General features: G+C 41.6%; 3 protein-coding genes across 4 annotated transcripts; 1 reads left to right on the forward strand and 2 right to left on the reverse strand.

Annotated features, from left to right (window-relative positions):
* Nucleotides 1-903: 903 nt before the first annotated feature.
* Nucleotides 904-5,723, reverse strand: cirsr (corepressor of RBPJ and splicing regulator). The gene is made up of 10 exons (XM_088416071.1): nt 5,517-5,723; nt 5,155-5,249; nt 4,956-5,029; nt 4,834-4,847; nt 4,672-4,724; nt 4,533-4,581; nt 4,201-4,321; nt 2,530-2,636; nt 1,862-1,947; nt 904-1,647 (listed from the first exon to the last, which is right to left on the reverse strand). Exons 1-10 carry the CDS (start codon nt 5,586-5,588, stop codon nt 1,188-1,190), a joined length of 1,131 nt encoding a protein of 376 aa, XP_088272197.1. The 5' UTR covers nt 5,589-5,723; the 3' UTR covers nt 904-1,187.
* A 528-nt stretch (nt 5,724-6,251) lies between these two features.
* Nucleotides 6,252-9,297, forward strand: scrn3 (secernin 3). Of its 2 annotated transcripts, XM_088415522.1 has the most exons (8): nt 6,252-6,343; nt 6,445-6,617; nt 6,713-6,894; nt 6,970-7,169; nt 7,384-7,596; nt 7,677-7,839; nt 8,622-8,805; nt 8,874-9,297. In XM_088415522.1, the coding sequence occupies exons 2-8, from the start codon at nt 6,462-6,464 to the stop codon at nt 9,036-9,038; spliced, it is 1,263 nt and encodes a 420-aa protein (XP_088271648.1). In that variant the 5' UTR covers nt 6,252-6,343; nt 6,445-6,461; the 3' UTR covers nt 9,039-9,297. The 2 variants fall into 2 exon arrangements, with proteins under 2 accessions (XP_088271648.1, XP_088271649.1); XM_088415523.1 differs by lacking the exon at nt 6,252-6,343 and having other exon boundaries at nt 6,350-6,617.
* Nucleotides 9,143-18,837, reverse strand: gpr155a (G protein-coupled receptor 155a). Its single transcript, XM_088415520.1, has 16 exons — nt 18,632-18,837; nt 17,054-17,535; nt 15,764-16,163; nt 15,526-15,679; nt 14,499-14,654; nt 13,408-13,491; nt 13,206-13,326; nt 13,049-13,133; nt 12,844-12,934; nt 12,582-12,780; nt 11,458-11,547; nt 11,246-11,376; nt 11,043-11,138; nt 10,904-10,968; nt 10,613-10,750; nt 9,143-10,497 (listed from the first exon to the last, which is right to left on the reverse strand). Exons 2-16 carry the CDS (start codon nt 17,484-17,486, stop codon nt 10,302-10,304), a joined length of 2,439 nt encoding a protein of 812 aa, XP_088271646.1. The 5' UTR covers nt 17,487-17,535; nt 18,632-18,837; the 3' UTR covers nt 9,143-10,301.
* Between the last annotated feature and the right edge of the window lie 119 nt (nt 18,838-18,956).

Below are 18,956 nucleotides of genomic sequence, written 5' to 3' on the forward strand. Positions count from 1 at the left end.
CTGCTTGATCGCATATGTAATTCATCTCAGAAAAGAGCTTTTGTTCACTTTGCCTAGAAGACAACGAAGCTATTCGAATAGTATCAAATCATTTATGAATTTATTCGTGGACGGTTTGAACAAGAATTATATATATTTCGAAATAATAATAAAAAAGAGGGTTGGCAAGTCCGGTTGCGAATGTTGGATTTGAAAACGCTTCCTTCTGGGCTCACGTGTTTAATTGAAAAGGTTCGAGTAAGCATTTCAAGGTTTTTTTTGTGTGTGTTCGGCAGCACGGCGTTCAAAGTGTGAAAAGGAAGCTCATTCACATGGTGTTTTTTTTTTTTTTTGGAGAACGAGGGGTTGAAACAAAATTGGCAAAGGAATAAAATGTGTTAATTTGCTTTGTAACGGTAAACAAAAGTCAGCGTTTAAAAAAACAGGGTATCTGTAAAAAAAAAAATCGACTTTACAACGATGCAGTTCTGTATAAATATCTATCCTTATAGTGGTGTCAATTCAATTTGGATGTAAACATAACAAAATTCGTTCCGCTTGCATGCCTGGAAAATATAGTGAGCAAAAACAAAAACTCCATTTAGGGTGAATTAAAATTAAACACTTAAATCGGTTGAGGACGGCCTGGGGCTAGTGTTTTATAGCTCACGATATTTGATTTCAATTCTATTTATGTTTTAACTCTATGACCAAAAAAATTGTAATTTGAAAAAAAATATATCATGAAGAAAAAGTGTTCGGGTAAAGAATGGCCTTCCGCAAGAGTTTTTTCCCCTTTGCAATTCTGACATTTGATTCAAATGACATTTCTCAACTCTGTAGCAAAAATATTTTAAACAAAAAACATGGGAATAAAAAAACCGGAATATATTCCGATAGTTCATTTCAAACTTGATTTAATAATGAGAAGACTCAATGCGATCCATTTAACACAGGGAACAAAATTGACACATTAACAAAACATTTTGTACTTTTTTTTTTTAATTGTACGTTTCAAATGTTGCCTATACATAACGGATTACTGTTTGACAAGTCAAAAAAACAACAACACAAAACGTCTCGCTTATAGCGCGTGAATTCAATCGTTCGCCCGGTCCAGATGATATTTTGTCAGCGGGCTCCCTCTACCGGCGGGAAAACGAACTGCAATCCACCATCCAGGCTTGCGAAGGCTTTTTGCGCGCCCCTCAGTGTTTTCTACTGCTCCTGTCACGACTTCTGCTTCGAGTCCTCTCGCCCGCCGCCCTTTCCCTTCTTTTCTTCTCAGCGTCTCGCCTGTGATGCCGCTCGCCGCTGCGGCTCCGCTCTCGCCTTCCACTTGGCTCGGGCGTCTCCTTTTTCTTCCTCCTCGCCTCCTCCGGGCTCCTTCGACTTTCTCCGGCGCGCGGAGCCTTTTGCCGGCTCTGATGTGGCCTCTCGGCGCCGCTCTCGCGGCAGGACGCCTTCCTCTTCTTCTTCTTGCTCTTGTTTCGACTCTTGAAATTGGCGTCGGAGTCGCCGGACGACGAGTCGTCGTCGTCGCCGCTGCTGCTGTCGCTTGAGCTCTCGCTGCTCTCCTGCTTCTTCTTATGCTTCCTTTTGCTCTTTTTCTTCTCCTTTTTGCTCTTCTTTTTCTTGGAGTTGTGCTTCTCCAGACGGTCCAGTTTTCTGCGGGTATCGGGAAATTGGGAAATTGACGTTTGGATTGAGGCGATGAAATTTAAAAAAACCAAAACAGTAATAGCATTCTACTCTAGATTTTTCTTTACAAATCAAGTCAAAAGGTAATATTAAATAACTTTCCTGGCAACTTAATCTGCCACGTTTTTAAAAATGAAAAATACAATCGTAGTAATTAAAAAAAAAAAAAGCACTTTTTTACCTGAGGAGCTTCTGTTTCTGCTTGGTTGTTAAAGATTTCAAAAATTCCACCTCTGGATCTTCTTCTTGGTCGCTTGCAATAAATTCCTTCAAATAAATAAATGAATAAAAGCAGCAATTACGTTTATTCGTGACAAGATATAACGACGAATGCATCTCTGAAAAAAAAAAAAACAATCAGCACAAATCAATCAGTTTTGGTAATCAATACAAGATATCTTATTTTGCTCTCATAGGTGTAAATGTCATTTGATGCCTCATTAATTGTGATTTAATATGCAATGATTTTTTTCCCCACCACGGTCCTCTTCTTATGTAATCTTATTTTAACAAACAATAACTATTCCAATAAATGATGAGATTTATTGTATATCTATATCTTATATTGACGCAGTACACACACACACAAAATGACACTGTCTATAATATTATAAATTAGAAATTACTAGAGCAAAACTGAAAGAGTAAAAAGTTTGAATCCAACGCTTCACCAAAGTTCATTTTTCCATTTTCACATCACACAAAATGAAATTCGGAGAAACTATTTCACTCCAATAATGAAGGATTAATCATGCAATGCCGTAAAGCCAAACCCTCTCAGCTAGCATAAGCTAATATATGTTAGCCTGCTCTTTTTCAAGGGCATATGGCCCAAAACGAGACAATTACCTGCGCCGTGTCGCAAGCGGTGGCGCTCCGATCGAGGACGCATTTCTTGAGCGCGAAGCCGCTGTTGCGCATCTCGGCCATTAGCTCCGAGGGGTGCATGGAGTGTCCTGTTAGCGCAAATCACATGGTCACGGCGCCGTCGACGGCCTCGCCCGCCGCGGGAATTTCCGGGCCGGCTTTTGTTAACCGGACCTCGCATCAAATCAAGTGGCTGCGACTTCCGGCCGAGCAAATGGCCCAACGTCAGGCTTGGGCAAAGCGGCGGTTAGGGCGGGGGAATCACAATACACAATCATTCCCTTTTTCCCGGGGACGACGGCCGTTAGAGTGGCGTAAAATGGAGCCGTTGAGCGGATTCTCCCAGGGGGGAAGATTGTTACTCACTGATTGCACAAGTACACGTCTGCTCAAGGCGGAAAATGTGACAGCTTGAGCTTGGGAATCTTTTGGCTTTGACCTGAGCTCCGCTCACTGATGACAAATACGACACCCGTGTTATGTAACTTCAAAAAAAAAAAAAAAGAATGAAACGAAGAGAAAAGAGGGGAGGTCAAATTCCATGTTCCACAACACTCAATCCAAAAGGCCAAACAATGGTTTCAAATTTGATTGGCGCTAGCGTAAAACTGCTTGGTATGACGTACATCAAATTGTGTTTGTTGTATTTTTGACTTGTTGTTGGTAAGCGCTCAAAATATTATGAACGCGGCTTACTGTGGGATTTACATAAGGCTGCACACTAAAATCAAGTTTCACCGACGTGAATATTTTTTTTTTTTCAAAGGGGTAAACAATCGTTAATTGGAGCAGATATTTCCAGAACAAAAGAAAAAACATGCTATAAAAATTAAAAAAATAAATCACAAATCTTAACTGTTGAAATGAACACAAGAGATTCAGGGCCGGTGAAGAAAAAAAGGTTGGCAGATTTCTCACTTTTATTCCCAAATTGTCACTTCAAAGTGACAAATCTGATAGCACTTGGAGGTCAGATATTTGAATTTATTCTCAACGTTTTAACTGTAAATTAAAACTGACTTTATGGTGATTTTAAAGTCATAATTCTGGGAAAAGTCAGATCACCAGCTTTTAAGTGAAAAACGTAACTTTAATGTGAGAATTCCAACTATAAATAATTTCTCTTCAATACTATTTATTGCATTTATTCTATTATTACTACGATATTTATTATTACACATAATTCGGCACCAATCAAAGCAGTACCAAATTTTGTTGTATACCAGCTATACAATGCCGATAAAAGCTTTCTATTCTAAAGTCCCTAATACAAATTTGACCTATAACTTGCACAATTGAACAGATAAAAAAAATGGGTGGAAAGAACTTCAAAATAACAAAAAAATATCACTGCACAAGTTAGCACACACCCATAAAACCAGGAAGTGACTATGTTCAGATTTATATTAAAGTTAATTGATATTTGCAGGCACCTTCCACTTGGATGAACCAGATGATGTTCTAGTACACTTTCCTAAACAGAAATTATTTACGGGTATTTAGCAGAAGCTCAAAAGCCCGCCCCCACATAAGTTGCGCAATAAGTTGCCCTATATCGTAAGGTCTTAACAGCAATATCTGTACGGTGAGCGAATATGATTATTTGTGCCTTACTCTCATACAAGAAATGCAAAAGGTGTCATGCGAGCGTACCTGCTCCCTCCTCCGTTGCCATGGAGCTGGCGTTGATGCCTGACAGTCCAAAAAGAGGGCATTCTCTGTCTGTGTTTACGTGGCCCCACTTGTGACATTTGATGCAGCGCACATTGCGCACCTGCAACATCAACACGGGCTTCACATGTACTTCATCGGTCCGACTTCAAAAACACAACCGTTTATGAAACAGTTTGAGACCATACACAATTCAACAACAGCTTCTGGGTCACATTTTTTCAGCGCAGAAATAGTCTGTAGTATTCAATAGGAAATGTCAAATCAAATTTAACACACTTTTGTTAGTCAGAAGACAAATGACAACAAATCACCTGGATTCCAAAAGGCTGATCTCTGATATTCATGTCATCTTTAGCATATCTACAAGAAGAATGACAATTTGGGTTAAATAACAACCATGACTTGTTCATTTTGAGGAAAATCAAACCAAAAAAAAGCCATGTTTTTTACTTTTCTCTGGGGGCTCCCTTCTGCCATTCAAATCTGCATTCTTCTTCTCCCTCCTTTAAGAACAAAAAACAGATACAGATAATCAAAAAAGGGACATAAATGATCAATGCAATAATTTTAAGAAGGACTATAAAAGACACAGTCAACATCCGGGTGTTTTACCTCCGCCTTTTCCTCTACGGCAGGGACAGCATTTGTGGAGCAGAACACAACGACCAAACAAAATTACAGATGCACACATTTTTGTTTTGCACACAAAGACTTGGGCGGACAAGATGGCTAACCTTTTGATGCTCCTGGTGGAGCCTCGTACATAAAATTAAGGCCATTTTTAACACGATCGTCCCCCATCAACACCCTGAATGTGAGAAGAAAAATGACATTTCAAATCATCACATCGACAATGAAAATATTTATTGTGCCGTGAGAGATCATTTCGTATGCGGTTCTGTTTGGTGGTGGATCATGACTTTATTAGGGTACCTGTTGTTGTAGGTGTCCTGCTCCTTCAAATATGCCTGCATCAAGTCTTCCTGCCTTCTCTTTTCGAAAGTTAGTTTCTGCTCTGCAATCCATACCTGCACAAGCAAAAGGAGCACATTTAAGAACTCTCGTTGAAAATGGACGACACTGCAAAGAATACGTTGTAAATTTGTGACTAACTCCAATAGTACAATCGCTTAAATCTCTAAAGTATACCAAAAATCGTTTTATATTCTACTGTATAGAAACGAACTTGACATTTTAAGCAAACAAACTGCGACTCAGACCAAGCGAAGGAAGCTGTGTTTACTAGCAAACGGAAGGGGTTACGAGAAAACTTAAATTCCGAAATTTTTACTTACCTTTTTGATATTAGACTTTGACGCAGGGTGAAAATCTTTCTTACACATGAAGTTGGCAAAAGACTTCCCCATGGCTGTATATCACAATCGTCTGTCCGACTGAAACGAAATTCGAGCTAACGCTTGATAGCTTCACTCGTCGGAAGTGTACCACACGGAAGCGGAAGTCTTTGATGCATTCATCGTTATCGGAAAATGCTGTGTACTACGAAATAGGAAAAGTGCAACCGTAGAATCATTATTACTGTTTTTGATTTTTTTTTTTTAAGTTTAAGACACGTCATTGAATAACCCATATTTTGTATGCGGTGTGACGTTGGTGACCACATTTCTTAACCTTACATGTCATTACAGGACTTACCTGTAACGAAATTAATTCGTTTTTCGGTGAGAAAACGCAGTGAAACATTCTGCTCATCCAAACCTTTAACCGCATAGTACTCGTCATGTAGCTCTTATTGACGAGGTTTGTAATCTGTGAAATAGAATGACAAACACTGTGGCTAATTTTTTTCAATTTCAACAACAAAAAGTACCTCGCATATGATACTTCTACAAGCAAACATATTGAGTGTCATAAACACCATTTTTAATTACTGCACAGGTTTATGTTACACGTCCTTGAATCACTTGATGCACGAAAACAAAATTAGGGTAGCGGTAGTAGAGTATTGTATTGTATTCAGTAGTAGAAGTTGTAGAAAAATCCGAGGTACAGGAATGCACCACCCACGGTTAAGCCTTGTCACGTGACTGTCGCAAACAACTGCGCCACCGAGGTTGGAGAAACAAACACAAGTCATGATTGTGTAAGACAGTTAGTGCAGGTATATCTATTATATGGTGTTTTATTTGCGCTTGAATGGTAAAATTAAGTATGCAAAGTGTGCCGTAAGTGACGTCTTTTTTTTGTTCTTTTTTTTGTCAGTCAGTTTCTGATCCAACATGCATCCGTGCTCTTGTGACACCTTTGTGGCCCTGCCCCCCTCCACCGAGGGACACCGCATCATCTTTGGAAAGAATTCCGACAGACCCTGTGATGAAGTCCAGGAAGTGCTTTATTTCCCAGCCTCAGACTACGAGCCGGGGTCAAAGGTCGAGGTAAGTGCATGTTTTTCAGTCTCGGCATTCTTTTTTTCTATCTTAATCTGTTTTCTGATCATGTTTTTTCTTGTCTATCTCTTCCTGATGAAAAGTGCACTTACATCGAGATAGAGCAAGTTGCCCACACATATGCAATTGTTGTGAGCAGACCGGCGTGGCTTTGGGGCGCAGAAATGGGTGCAAATGAGCACCAAGTTTGTATTGGGAACGAGGCAGTATGGGGAAGAGAAAGCGCTGATGGTGAGGAGGCTCTTCTTGGCATGGATCTTGTCAGGTAAAAAGGCCGCCATGCATCATTTCTAAATGCATTGCATTGGTCATAAGGAAAATAACTTTTTTTTTTTTCCAGACTTGCACTTGAAAGAGCTGACACTGCTGAGAAATCTGTGCATGTCATAGCGGAGCTTCTGGAGAAATATGGCCAAGGGGGTGCATGTTTAGAAGAACAATGTGACTTCACTTACCATAACAGCTTCCTGATTTCGGACCGGAAGGAGGCCTGGGTGATGGAGACCTCTGGGAAGTACTGGGCTGCAGAGAGAGTGGAAGGTAATAAGAAATCACGTGAGAACTTGTTATCGAAGCTGTTGCCGTGAATCAAGTGGAATTTTATCGACGAGACATTGTATTATACTTTTTGTCCGCTAGAGGGTGCCTTTAGCTAAATACAATAAATCGACCACAGTGACATCTACTTTTTTAAAACTGGCTATCTGAAATCTTATTTTTGTTTGTTTGTTTGTTTTCAATGCGTCCCTCTTAGGTGGATATCGCAACATCTCAAACGAGTACAACATCACAACCAAGATTGACAGGGAACACCCCGACTTACGCAAATACGCACAAAGTAAAGGCTGGTGGGACGGAAAGGCGCCGTTCAACTTTGCCGCCGTCTACTCCTACATGAACACAGGCAGAATCGAGGCATCTGGAAGTCGATACTGTGAAGGGAAGAAGATGCTGCGGAAGAACAATGGTTAGTTCACGTATGCTTTCTTGAGAGAGAAAAGAAAATTAACCTGAAAGCCTTATAACTTTTTTTTCATCGAATTAAAGGGCATATCACTGCCGAGACAATGATGGACATCCTGAGGGACAAAGACAGTGGCATCAATATGGAGGGCATGTTCATGACAACAGGCAGTATGGTGTCAGTGGTACCCGTGGATCCAACTCTGCCAGGAGTTCACTATTTTACCGCCACTCCGGATCCTGAAAGGTGCAGCAAGCCATTGCGCTCTTGTGAGCGTAAACACAGTTGACGTCTCTGTTGGCCACAAACGGCGGTTCCTGTCATTTGAATTGGATCTTTGACATCTATAGCTGACAATGAGAGTGAATGACTTCATCTTTTAACCACCCGGGACCCAGTCTATTTGTGTCCACTGTTGTGGACATTTTTGGGGTCTATATCTTGTCAGTCATTGGCGCTGACATATTAAGTCTTAGCGTGCTCAGAAGACGACGTCCTGGTCTTTTCAATGATGTCTCATGTGTTTGGGGAGGACGTTAATTAATAGAAAATGGCTCAGGATAGGATGTGATCTGAAGTTGTTCCTGTCCACAAGGGGGTGCCACAGAGTTATTTGCTATTCATTACAATATTCAAATCTAAATGTCTGATGCAAATTTTAAGGCTTTTCAGGCTGTCAGGTCTCTGCAGAAAGCCTTTGTATCTGTAACAATCATTAACTAACTTGGAACTTGTTCTTAATGCTGGAAAAAAAAACAGCTCAGAATGGTAAAAAGGTTAAAAAGAGAAAGACGAGAGATGGTCACGCCCTCAAATTGGTAACATAACCTTCAGAGCTACAGAGTGGTGAAGGCCACCCCTTTTTACTCTTTGGCCACTCAATTGTCAAGGATGTAATTTTGAAATCCGTATTTTTTTTTAAATCTACTACATATTTAAACGTATAATCGACCAGAATAAAAAAATCCACAAAGAAATATCTGCTGCATGCCCACTGAAAACTTTCCGGCTCGTCTCCGTGCCAACAGGTCAGTGTTCAAACCCTTCATCTTTGTGGAGAACATGCGAGTGGACTTAAAGGAGACCAGTTCTCCCAATTATGGCTCAGACGACCCAGTAAAGAAGAAGCCTCGCTTTCAGAGTAAGCCTGACAGAAAGCACAGCTTGTTCGCCAAACACGAGGTTGCGGCCGCCATCATTGAAACGTACAAGGTGAAACAAACTCCAGCTAAATCCATCAGCGTGAAGAATAATTCACCAACGCTGTTTATTCTCTGCAGGAGCGGGGAGAGCGGATCATCTTCGGTATGAGGAAGTTGGAAAGTGAGCGAATAAAAAAGATGGAGGAGATACTTAATCGTGGCATCGAGCAGCCGGAAACTTTGCTGGATTTGTTCTCCAGCGCTGTGAGGGATGAGATGGAGCTGTACAGCAAAGGCTCCTAAGTCAACTAATCAATAGTCAAAAAACGTCAGCTATCTCAACAACTTGTAGGATCAAATATTTTGCATGCATGTTGATTGATTAACTTCACACAAGAACAGCGGGATACAATATGTGAAGATTTATTCAAAAGAATCCATAAATAAGCAGCACTGTACAAAAGGTGTCATTGCATATTATATTATTTGTCTTTCACCTGAGAAAAAAAAGCTTTTTTCCTGACTTATATTTCATTCATAAATATGCTTAATAATAACTGCCCTTTTTGTAGTCCAAACCTCTTATTGCTCGTCATAGAAAACGCCGAAAAAATACATTCCATCTTCCCTTCTTTGGTAGTGAGGCAAACAGAAATAAGCTCACTTCTTTGTGCACATTCACTCACATACTGGCATCAAACACTACAAAAATTCAAGCCAAAAATGATCATGACAATAACATGTCCCCACTAGTTTAAACACCAAATTCTTATAAACTGCCACCCTAATTGAAATGAATAAAGAAAAAAATCACTCGTTTTTGTTTTTTTTTCTGAAGGAGGCCATTTTCACACTAAATTGAAAAGGACATCACCGTTGCTAAGGGTTCAGCTAATGAGATATCACGGCTCACCTGTTTTCCGAGTTTGGTCACATGACATGCCAAAGCTGAGCTGTAATTGGTCATTACCTGTGCCCTGCAAACTGTGATGTCATTATCCGTTGACAGGAAGTGGCAAAATGGCCATCCCTGAGCTGACTGAAAACATGTGAATTTCGTTAACCCATTTAGTGCCAATTGCGACGGTAAACGTTTTAATACTGGCCTGGCAGATAACAAAACGAAAGATTAATTTGAACCGAGTGGATGAGTTCATCAGAACGCCGCGTTTAGACAAGTGGGTCCGCCTAAAACACATTGTAAAGAAATATTTGGGTTGACGTCCCCTTTAAGGGTAATAATTCAATATATTAGTCATAAGAAATATCCTTGTCAGGCGCCATTTTCCACTCATCTTTGGCATGTGTTACATTCGGAGGCCACGTTCGCTACACTTTCACGGCGTTATAGAAGCCAGCGCAATAATTGTACTAAAGGTATTTGAAGTGCCGCCCCCATCTCATTTGCATTTTCAAAGAAATGTCAAATTTGATCTCTCCCCGAGAGCAAATGACCGCTGAGTAAATGGCGGCTTTCGCATAGCTCGGAATAAGCGCTTCCGGTTGAGCTTTGGCACTTTGGCGCATTTTCCGTCAAGTCCGGGTCTTCGCGAATGGGCGGCGGGCTTAAGTGACGAAGGAGTAATAAACGGGAGCGTCTCGGAAAACGCGTTCCTGCTCGACGTGCTGGAGAACGCCGCCCCGCAGCAAGCGCGTACCATAAAGTATGGCCGCCGCTTGATCCTGAGCCAAGCCTACCTGCTGGAGCCACTCCACAAGTTCACAGCCCAGGAAGCAATCCACCATAGTTCTCAGCCCGCACCTGAACAAATCGCAGCAAACACGAACTTCAAGCTGTATTCAGCAATTAGTAAAAAGTTATTTTGGCGATGGTGAATTTGACGATTCTATTTTTTTCAAGGAAGAAATGGCCTCACCTTCTTTTCCTGACAATGTCATGAAAACACTGCTCTTTATGATTTTGTAAAAAGTCAGCGCAGGTCATCCTGATCTCCTCGCTCACATGACATTGTGCTTGCTCTTCCTGCCTTTTTCCATACCGCAGTCTGCACAACCTAATCCACGGGCACAAAATCAACATATCAACACAAATGCACCCATATTCAACCTTATCCTTCCTGGGCGCTAAACGCACAGTACAAATATTTAATCATGTTTAGTTGAAGCTTAAAATTTCATCACGACGGAATCATTTGCAGCGGTCTCACCTCTTCCAAAAGGGCAGAATAATTGAATGTTTGTCCAGGCCAAACAGAGCAAAGGAGAGAAAGCCCTGCAAATCACAACGTGTCATCCATCACATACCGTGTGACATAGTGTCCTCATAGTCTTGATAAGAACACCAACCTGCCCGTAATTGGCCACGGCGCAAAAGAACTGCAGCTCCACGTAAAGTCTGCCCGGGTCTTGGTAAAATAGCAACCACAGGGAGCTGGACAAGTTCTGTCGCACGTAAATTTCAAAAGGAAGAAAGAATTGAAGAATGTTGATTTGTTAGTGCAACCACTTGGGTGAAAATCAAGAGAATTGAGGTGATGCTTTTTACTCACAGCAAGTGAGCCGACAGCCAAAAGCAAACACAAGAGCACATGGCGGGCCGCTTGTGGATCTTCATCCTCATTCTGCTCTTCCACTCTGAATACAAGGCATGCGCTTGAGTCGTTGCTATTCTCACTTTGACCTGAGAGGGCAGCATAGAGCAGCATAAAGATTTGGAAACACCTCCGAATTTCCACTATGAAACGTTTTTTTTCTTCGGTACCTGCGAGCGGGTTTGCAGTGTGGTTCATATTGGTGCTGATGATCATGTCAGGCATGGGCTGGGGTGGCGCACTTTCGCGCATGAGGCAAACTGATAACAAGAGGGGAAATTATCATTTATTATCAGTGACCTAGTGAAGGGAGGAGACAAAAGCGGGTTCCTAGGAAAAGCATATCATAAGATAATAGGGCGAAACCCAAAATGACTGAAATTGCTTCTTTGGACTACAAAAAAATGTAAGGTGTCGTTAAATTCAGAAATATACAACGCCGTTACACCACATAAACCCAAAGAAATAAAATACTTAAAAAGAAGTCCTGTTGTGCTCATTTTTGCCAGCTGGGGGCAGTATAGGACAGATAACATGATGCAACAGTGTTCATTCAATACCACTAGAGTTCTAGGCAGTCCTGCCTGGATGTAGCAACCAATCAAATTGCAGCAGGGCTTAGCACTTAAGTGGGAGTCACTATAATGCTTGAGACATGTCATTGCCTCAGTGCATAGGCAGTGCGAACGTTTGTTCCCTGCAGAGGATAAAGACAATATCCTGTTGTGTCCACTGTAGTGGACATTTTTGATTCGCTGGGGCTACCCTACTAAGTCTTAATGTGCTCAAGCTTCCGATTATAAAAGGCAACAATGTTTAATGTACAATGAAAACATTTAAATATACATGTTCCACTTGCTGTCGACTAAAAATGACATCACGTACCGAAGGCTCGGATAACGACCAATCACGGCTCAGCTTGTGAATGTCACACGGCCAGCGGATGAGCTGGTCGTTACTCCGGCTTTGAGTGCGAGTGATGTCATTTTCAGTAAAACGCAAGTGTTTTTTTAAAGCTAATAATTGGACTTCAACAATTTAGCTATCGAAAAACGACTGGTCAAAATAGCTAAATAAGTTAACGCACCGCAATGTTGACTGGTGCTCATATTTAGCTAATGGATTGTTTTAAATACACTGTGTAATTTTTTTTAATATTCAATTTGATAGTGAACTCAACCAACTGAAGAACTAAATAAGGATACGTGTTCGAATGTTATCTCCGATGTGGACTCGATAAACCCATAAACGGGATCAAAGTATTAGTAACTTCTTGATGGTTAAGTATCAGTACCCGTGTCGGGATCTGCGGATTGGGTTTCTGGTTCCAACCTATACTGGTTTTCTTGTTCACTTTCAGTCACAAGGTCTTCCACAGATGGATTTCCCACAGGATTTTGGTCTTTTTGGGCCCAGCTTTGTCTACTGAGAACCACCAGGGCGCTCCCTGATAGAAGTACACCGAGGGACAGCACAAACGTGCTGCAGATGATCTGTCAAAGCACACGCGCATTACGAAAAGAAGCAAAACACAAACATGGATTTTCACCGCACACCTGAGCTTTGCCGTAGAAGAGCGACGAGTCGAAGTTATCAGGCAGCTTTTCTCCACAGATAAGCAACACGGAGGTGATGAATGCGGGAACCCTGTTCGTCGTGATATTTATTTTTTCTGTCCTTTCAAATGTACAACTCTCACTAGCATTACTTGGAAAATGAGCATTAAAAATGAAAAAAAAATCAAGGTGGTTATTGACTCACCCCCAGCCTGCTATAATCAACACCCCAGGTGAAACCTTCAACCGGTCAAACCTTCTCAGGAGCACGAGAGAAAGTGCGATCAAGCCTAAAACGAGAAAGGCAAACACGGATAATAAATGAGCGCGTATTCCTGACGTGGTTGCGATTCACGACGTACCTGGCCAGATATAAGTGCTGTAGAGTGAGACGCACAGGAGCGTAAAAGACAAAATCTGGCCGATGAAGTTGCCTCGCCTCGCCGCAAATTTCCACACGATCGTTCCCAAACAAGCGAGGAACTGTAACAACGAGCAAAGCCAGTTAATGATGCAAACCCTAGTGGGCAAACGTGCAGAAATGATTGTGTACGTTGTTCTCACCTGTGCCAAGAAGAGGTTGGTTGTGAACATATGAGGTAGCCTCTTGAACTTTCGACTCGCAAACATGACCGCAATGGTCCACACCTGTCAGGGAAATGCATAGGGTATCTTCAACTACTATCAACAGCGACTTTTTTACAGCGTTTATATGTGTTAGTCTAAAACTAAAACAAAAAGTGGCCCCCTGCGACGTTGTGGGGGTGAACATAGGTGACTCACTTATGATAACATGATGTCAACATGATGAAGTGTGAAGTTTTCTTTTTTTTGGTATTTTTGTGCAGTTAGACACAGGCGTCTGCGCCGTTGTGGGAGTGAACACAGTTGGCTTACTTAAAATAAAATGATGCCATTCCTTATTTTATCGCAATTACATTTAACATAACAAAAAAGGGGAAAAAAAAGCCTTTTCCTTGGGGTCATCAGTGCCCCCTTGTGCCCCCCGTGGTGGGGTCTGCCCCACTATTTGAGGACTGATTTAGTTTAAGCGCTGCAGGTCTAGCGTCTAGCTCACCTCAAGTCTAGTGCAAAATTTCAGTGTAACTGCATATGGGTGAAGTTGCTTTCTCTTGTTGTTTTTGTGCAGTTAGACGCAGGCGCCTGCGCCGTTGTGGGAGTGACCAAAGTTGACTTACTTGCTGCCAAACGAAAGGAGTCGCAGTCATTTTAATTATTCATTGCCAGCCAAGTAAAATTGGCTCTCCGGCGAATGAGTTCATGGTTTAACCGCCTGAGACTCAGCCTAGTTTTGTCCACTTTTTTATTGGAGAAACCCTAAAAAGTCCTAGTGTGCTCAATAGAGGACATGCTAGCTTTTCCAATGATGGTCATGTTTGCTTGGGATGTCATTCATTTTCTGCCTGTCAAGACAAAACATTAAAAAAAACTCTTTGAACAACCAGGTTGTTGCGCAACACCAATAAACCCAGAGACCCAGACACCCACTCGAAATGAACTTCCTTAGAAATATGTCAAAAGTGATACCGAATGAGGAAATGAAGCTTATAGTGTGGAAACCAGCCGCCTTGTAAAACATTTTAATCCGTCCAAACAGGTGCGAAAGTTGCGCAACGCCACGTGACGCGACTCACCAGCGCCGCCAAGCAGACGCCGCTTATATCCACGCTGACGTCTTGCAACGTGCCGACGAGGAGCCGGGGATCCATCGGGCGCAGGGTGAGCAGCCAGGCCGAGGTAAACATGATGGGGGCGGAGAGCAAAGTGCTGATCACCATTCCGGAAATAACCTGACAGGAAGCAGGGCGCCGTCGGCCGCGACGACGCAAAACGGTCAAAACAACATAAGTGAGACGTTTGAGGAAATGGTTTTTTGCGGCGTTCGACGCGGGATCGAATGCGGCACGATCTCGAGCGCTATCGCTTAAATATTTCTCGGCATCGGAGGAAGCGCTATCGTCAGCCGTGCCAATTATCGGCACGGATATTTGGCGTTTTGACATATCTACAAAAATGCTAAAAGAATCAATTTAAAACCGTGTTGGCTTCAGGAAACTCTTCATTTGAATTTTCAGTAGCTTTATAATAATACACATTTGAATAATCCACAACTTTATACTTTATTACTGTATGTAGTTAAGTGCCAAGTGTAATCGATTACATTAGTATTTAAAGTAGTGTAATGTTTTAGTACATATTACCTAAATAATAGATTACAATATGCACCAAACTACCTAGAGTAATTGCTTGATAAGTTTGTAGTTTTTGTAGTTAGTTAGTACTTCATTAGCTTGGATGATTATTTTAGTACTCAATACTTTTATTGCCAAGGACAAACTGGTAAGTTTTGATGCATATTTTTTTTAAGTCCAGAGATTCGAGGCCAGATATTCATATCCTGTTCAAATACTCTATGTAGTTTAATACGGAATGTAATCTATTACTTTGGTTCCTAAATTTGCTTCAGTACTTCCATTGCGTAAAGTAATGGACTACTCTTGTACTTAAGTACCTAAATTATTACTGTAGTGCATAATTCACAAATCAATTAATTCAAATGTTTGGACTCTTAAAATAAACAGTAAATATACGTCTTTGGCACTAAATGGGTTCAAATGTGTCAAATTGAAATTTGATTCTGTTCCAACTTAAAAGACTCACCACTTCCAAGTGGGCGTTGTAGTACGCAGCATAGATAGCGACGCTGGGCGCCGTGGGGAAGACCCCGTAAAGAAATGCGTAGTTAGAGAGGCTGGACTGATTGGCGTGGTCTAGAAGATCCACCATCTCTTTACAAATGAGAGGCATCAGTAACCTGGGAAATCAAGTGGCGCTCCGTCATCACAAACACCAGCATGAAAATACAAGGCCAGATGTTTGGTTTTTTTTTTTTACTTACAATTTTGCAGTCAAGAGCAGAATCAGCGTCACAACAGCGGACCTGGTTAATTTCTTCAGCTGCCCCACCATGGACAGACCCAAGTAGAACAAAGCCGCTCCTCCGAAGGAGCTGGCTAAACCGTCCACAAAGTCCGCCATGAAGGACGGTATCTTCTGGCGAAGGATAAAATGAGCCAGGATGCCGACGAGGACCATGAAGACAATGGGGTTCCGGAGAACGTGGAGCGCCACCTGGCCCACGATCACCAGTTTACCCCGCCGCTGCTCGCGCCGATCCTTCCATCTTTGGACCTCGCAAAAGGCGAAGCCGATGGGATTGAGGAGCATTAGCGACACGGGTGCCACCAAGTAGATGTACTGGACATATTCTGGATAGGTGCTCTCGTATAGCGCTTTCACTAAAGACACAAATGGAGTCAAAAATTAGGAAGTCTTTTTTTTTTTTTCTCCTTAGTGGGTGGCAAACATGTTGACTAGAATAACAACACTGGGATTCAGTATCTGCTCAATAATGGGCTTATTTAAAGGTATCGGGTACTTATAGAGGCCGCCGATACTAACCGTGGATACTTCAAACAAAACATTAGTAAAAAGGTCATCTTCACCAGTGGTTTGCGCTGCACTACAGCAGACAGATCGGCAAATCTATTTTTATCAGAAAGAAAGGTATTTGTTATGTTTTTGCATCACACCCAAACGCACACGACTTCAAAGGAAAGGCCGGGATGTACTCTACTGTGCACGTCGGCACTTAGCAGAGTAGTTGAAGGAGTCAGAAAATACAGCCCAACCAAAAACTAATGTCCACTATTGTGGACACGAAAGAATAGGGGGGGTCTCTGGAGGATATGGATCCAAGATTTAAATGTCTGCTTTTTGAAATGACACATTGTGTTAAATGTTCTAAATGTAAAGTAACCTATCAATATTGCAAAAACAAACAATATCAACACGCAAGTAGGGTACTTTGTTAAAATATGGCACCAAAGCTCTACTTTTCTCTTAAAAAGGGCTTTGGCCTGTTCAATATAAGCTCCTTTTTGTGGATTTGTGGCCCACCATCCACATTTTAATGGGTAAAATAAATAATAACTACATGATATGGACAATGTGTAATAGCTTGATTGATCTATATTGTATTTAATAAGTTCAAGTACAATAAAGTGGCTTCGTTTTTAGGGGGGAAAAAAAACCCCAAAACTCTGTGCTAATGCTTTAGCCAGGTAACAGACTCTACACATTCATTAATATTAAAAAAAAAAGAGGAGAACGGAAGCATCATACGTACCAATCGGATAACCCAGAGCAAAATCATTGCTTTGGGTGGCAAATATGGAGTAGAGGCCCGCTTTGCTGTAGCGACTCTCGGGACTGGAAACCAGCAGCGTCAGAACGCAAACCGCGGCAAACACGGACGCTTTGGCTATGAGGACGCTCCAGATGAAGGGCCAGATGACATCCCCCAAGTCCAGCAGCACCATGTTCTTAAAAAGGAGCGCGGGCAAAGCGAACTTGGACACGAAATTGCCCAGACCTTCAGCCTGGCCCGACGTGACGACGCGGCTTCTGCCGGCGACGTAGCCGCACGAGATGACGCCAAAGCACTCCAGCAGGGCCGGGAGCAGCTTGTCGATGGAAATTCTGGACGACGGAGCAGAAGGATCCAGCGGGTTTCCCGGCCCTCGTGGAAAAATGCTGGCGGCGCCGGTGCCGAGCTCCATAATGCCGACGTTATTTCCCGCCGATGTCACGTATGGATGGACGTCATGACTGTGAGATAACACAGAACGCAAAACATGTCAATTGGAGCATTTTCAAAGAAGCGATTCACGTAACAACTACTCAAAAGTTTGGTTTTTTTCCCAGTTAACACTCTTACTGCAAATGTTTTGTACATTTGTATAGCTGAATACATATATTGTTTTTTTTTTACATCTCAATCACTCCCATAAACGTTTTTTTTTCGTAGGAGTCCATAAATTCATGACAAGGTATTTATTTAGATACTATTATTTAGGTATATATACTATATTATTTAGGTACTGCATAAGTTAAAAGGTGTTCAATGTAATTCTACAAATAAAAACAAATGTACCGAGGTTTTGATTTTGGCTTCAAAACTAACGATTCCAAGTCTTGGAAGAAAAAAAGAAAGAGAAGAATAAGAAAAGAATAAAAAAAGAAAGAAAACAAAAAGAAATGTAGTGAAATTATGCAATTACTGAATGATCTTATCATTTGATGTTTAATCATTATTTATTTAGTTCACTGATTCAATGAGTACTCAAAGAGTGAATAGTCATACTGGTAACAATCTGAAAAACAAAGTAGTATTGAAAAATAAACTCCACAAATTAGATGTTCATATTCTTCCGAAAGCCCCCCCCCCCCGAAAAAAAGGTTTCCACTCGATAAAACGCAGTTTAACACAAAATACTTGTTTTTAATATTCCAGTTTTTTGCCTGTAACAACTCCTGTAATACTGTTCAACATAATAAACACATTATTTGACTAAATCAGAAAGTCTTTGGAAAGAACTTGCATTTATCTTTGTCTCTGGAGCAAAGGTAACCAAACGACTGATAACCTCAGCAACACCCAAAACAATCAGCCCGTAAATAAAAATGTTCTTGCACTAGTCATTTCAAACCACGGAAACTAAACCATAAATTTGTCATGTGTTGCAAATAACGCAGTTTAGTTCAAATAACATCGACGTATATTGACTAACAGGATAACGCTGCGATTTTTTTTCGTGTATAAGCTGTGACTTAGATCAATAAGTTTGGAAAAAAAGTGTTTGCGTGGTTAAAACAATTACTCACGCCATTTGCAAGGGTCAGCGGAGGAAAAACCGAAACTCACCGTTGCCTCACTGATCGTGCCCTCAAATGTCAGTCAAACAATCTGGTGGGACGAATCATGTTCGCTAGCCCGCAAGCTAAAATGAACTCGCGAAACAAACGACGCCGTTTGCTTGTCAACAAAACATCGATTGATGAGAAACGCCGAGAAGGCGCCGAGACGCGTTTACGCAATACGCAAATGTGTCACACTGACAGCTTTTTGAACCGCAGTTTTTTTTTTTGTTGTTTTTTGGGGGGCGTTCCCTCCCAGTTCACTTTCGTAACGCCAGCAGCGCCGATAGAGAGTCGACCAATCACAAGAGAGGGAGGAAGGAAGGGGCGGG

Source organism: Hippichthys cyanospilos, chromosome 5 (genome assembly GCF_059441005.1).
Source record: "Hippichthys cyanospilos isolate Australia breed blue-spotted pipefish chromosome 5, RoL_Hcya_1.0, whole genome shotgun sequence".
Taxonomy (NCBI): Eukaryota; Metazoa; Chordata; class Actinopteri; order Syngnathiformes; family Syngnathidae; genus Hippichthys; species Hippichthys cyanospilos.

What these genes read in the sequence shown, in the direction of transcription:
- scrn3 (XM_088415522.1), top strand. Translation starts at nt 6,462, where the DNA reads ATGCATCCGTGCTCTTGTGACACCTTTGTGGCCCTGCCCCCCTCCACC. An exon ending in GGCTGCAGAGAGAGTGGAAG is followed by an intron (nt 7,170 to 7,383) that starts GTAATAAGAAAT and finishes CGTCCCTCTTAG; the next exon opens with GTGGATATCGCAACATCTCA. An exon ending in CCATCATTGAAACGTACAAG is followed by an intron (nt 8,806 to 8,873) that starts GTGAAACAAACT and finishes TATTCTCTGCAG; the next exon opens with GAGCGGGGAGAGCGGATCAT.
- cirsr (XM_088416071.1), bottom strand. Translation starts at nt 5,588, where the DNA reads ATGGGGAAGTCTTTTGCCAACTTCATGTGTAAGAAAGATTTTCACCCT. An exon ending in CAGGACACCTACAACAACAG is followed by an intron (nt 5,030 to 5,154) that starts GTACCCTAATAA and finishes TCTCACATTCAG; the next exon opens with GGTGTTGATGGGGGACGATC. An exon ending in ATCAGCCTTTTGGAATCCAG is followed by an intron (nt 4,322 to 4,532) that starts GTGATTTGTTGT and finishes TTGATGTTGCAG; the next exon opens with GTGCGCAATGTGCGCTGCAT.
- gpr155a (XM_088415520.1), bottom strand. Translation starts at nt 17,486, where the DNA reads ATGGAGCTCGGCACCGGCGCCGCCAGCATTTTTCCACGAGGGCCGGGA. An exon ending in CAGCACTTATATCTGGCCAG is followed by an intron (nt 13,134 to 13,205) that starts GTACGTCGTGAA and finishes TTCTCGTTTTAG; the next exon opens with GCTTGATCGCACTTTCTCTC. An exon ending in CCGTGGCCAATTACGGGCAG is followed by an intron (nt 10,969 to 11,042) that starts GTTGGTGTTCTT and finishes TGTGATTTGCAG; the next exon opens with GGCTTTCTCTCCTTTGCTCT.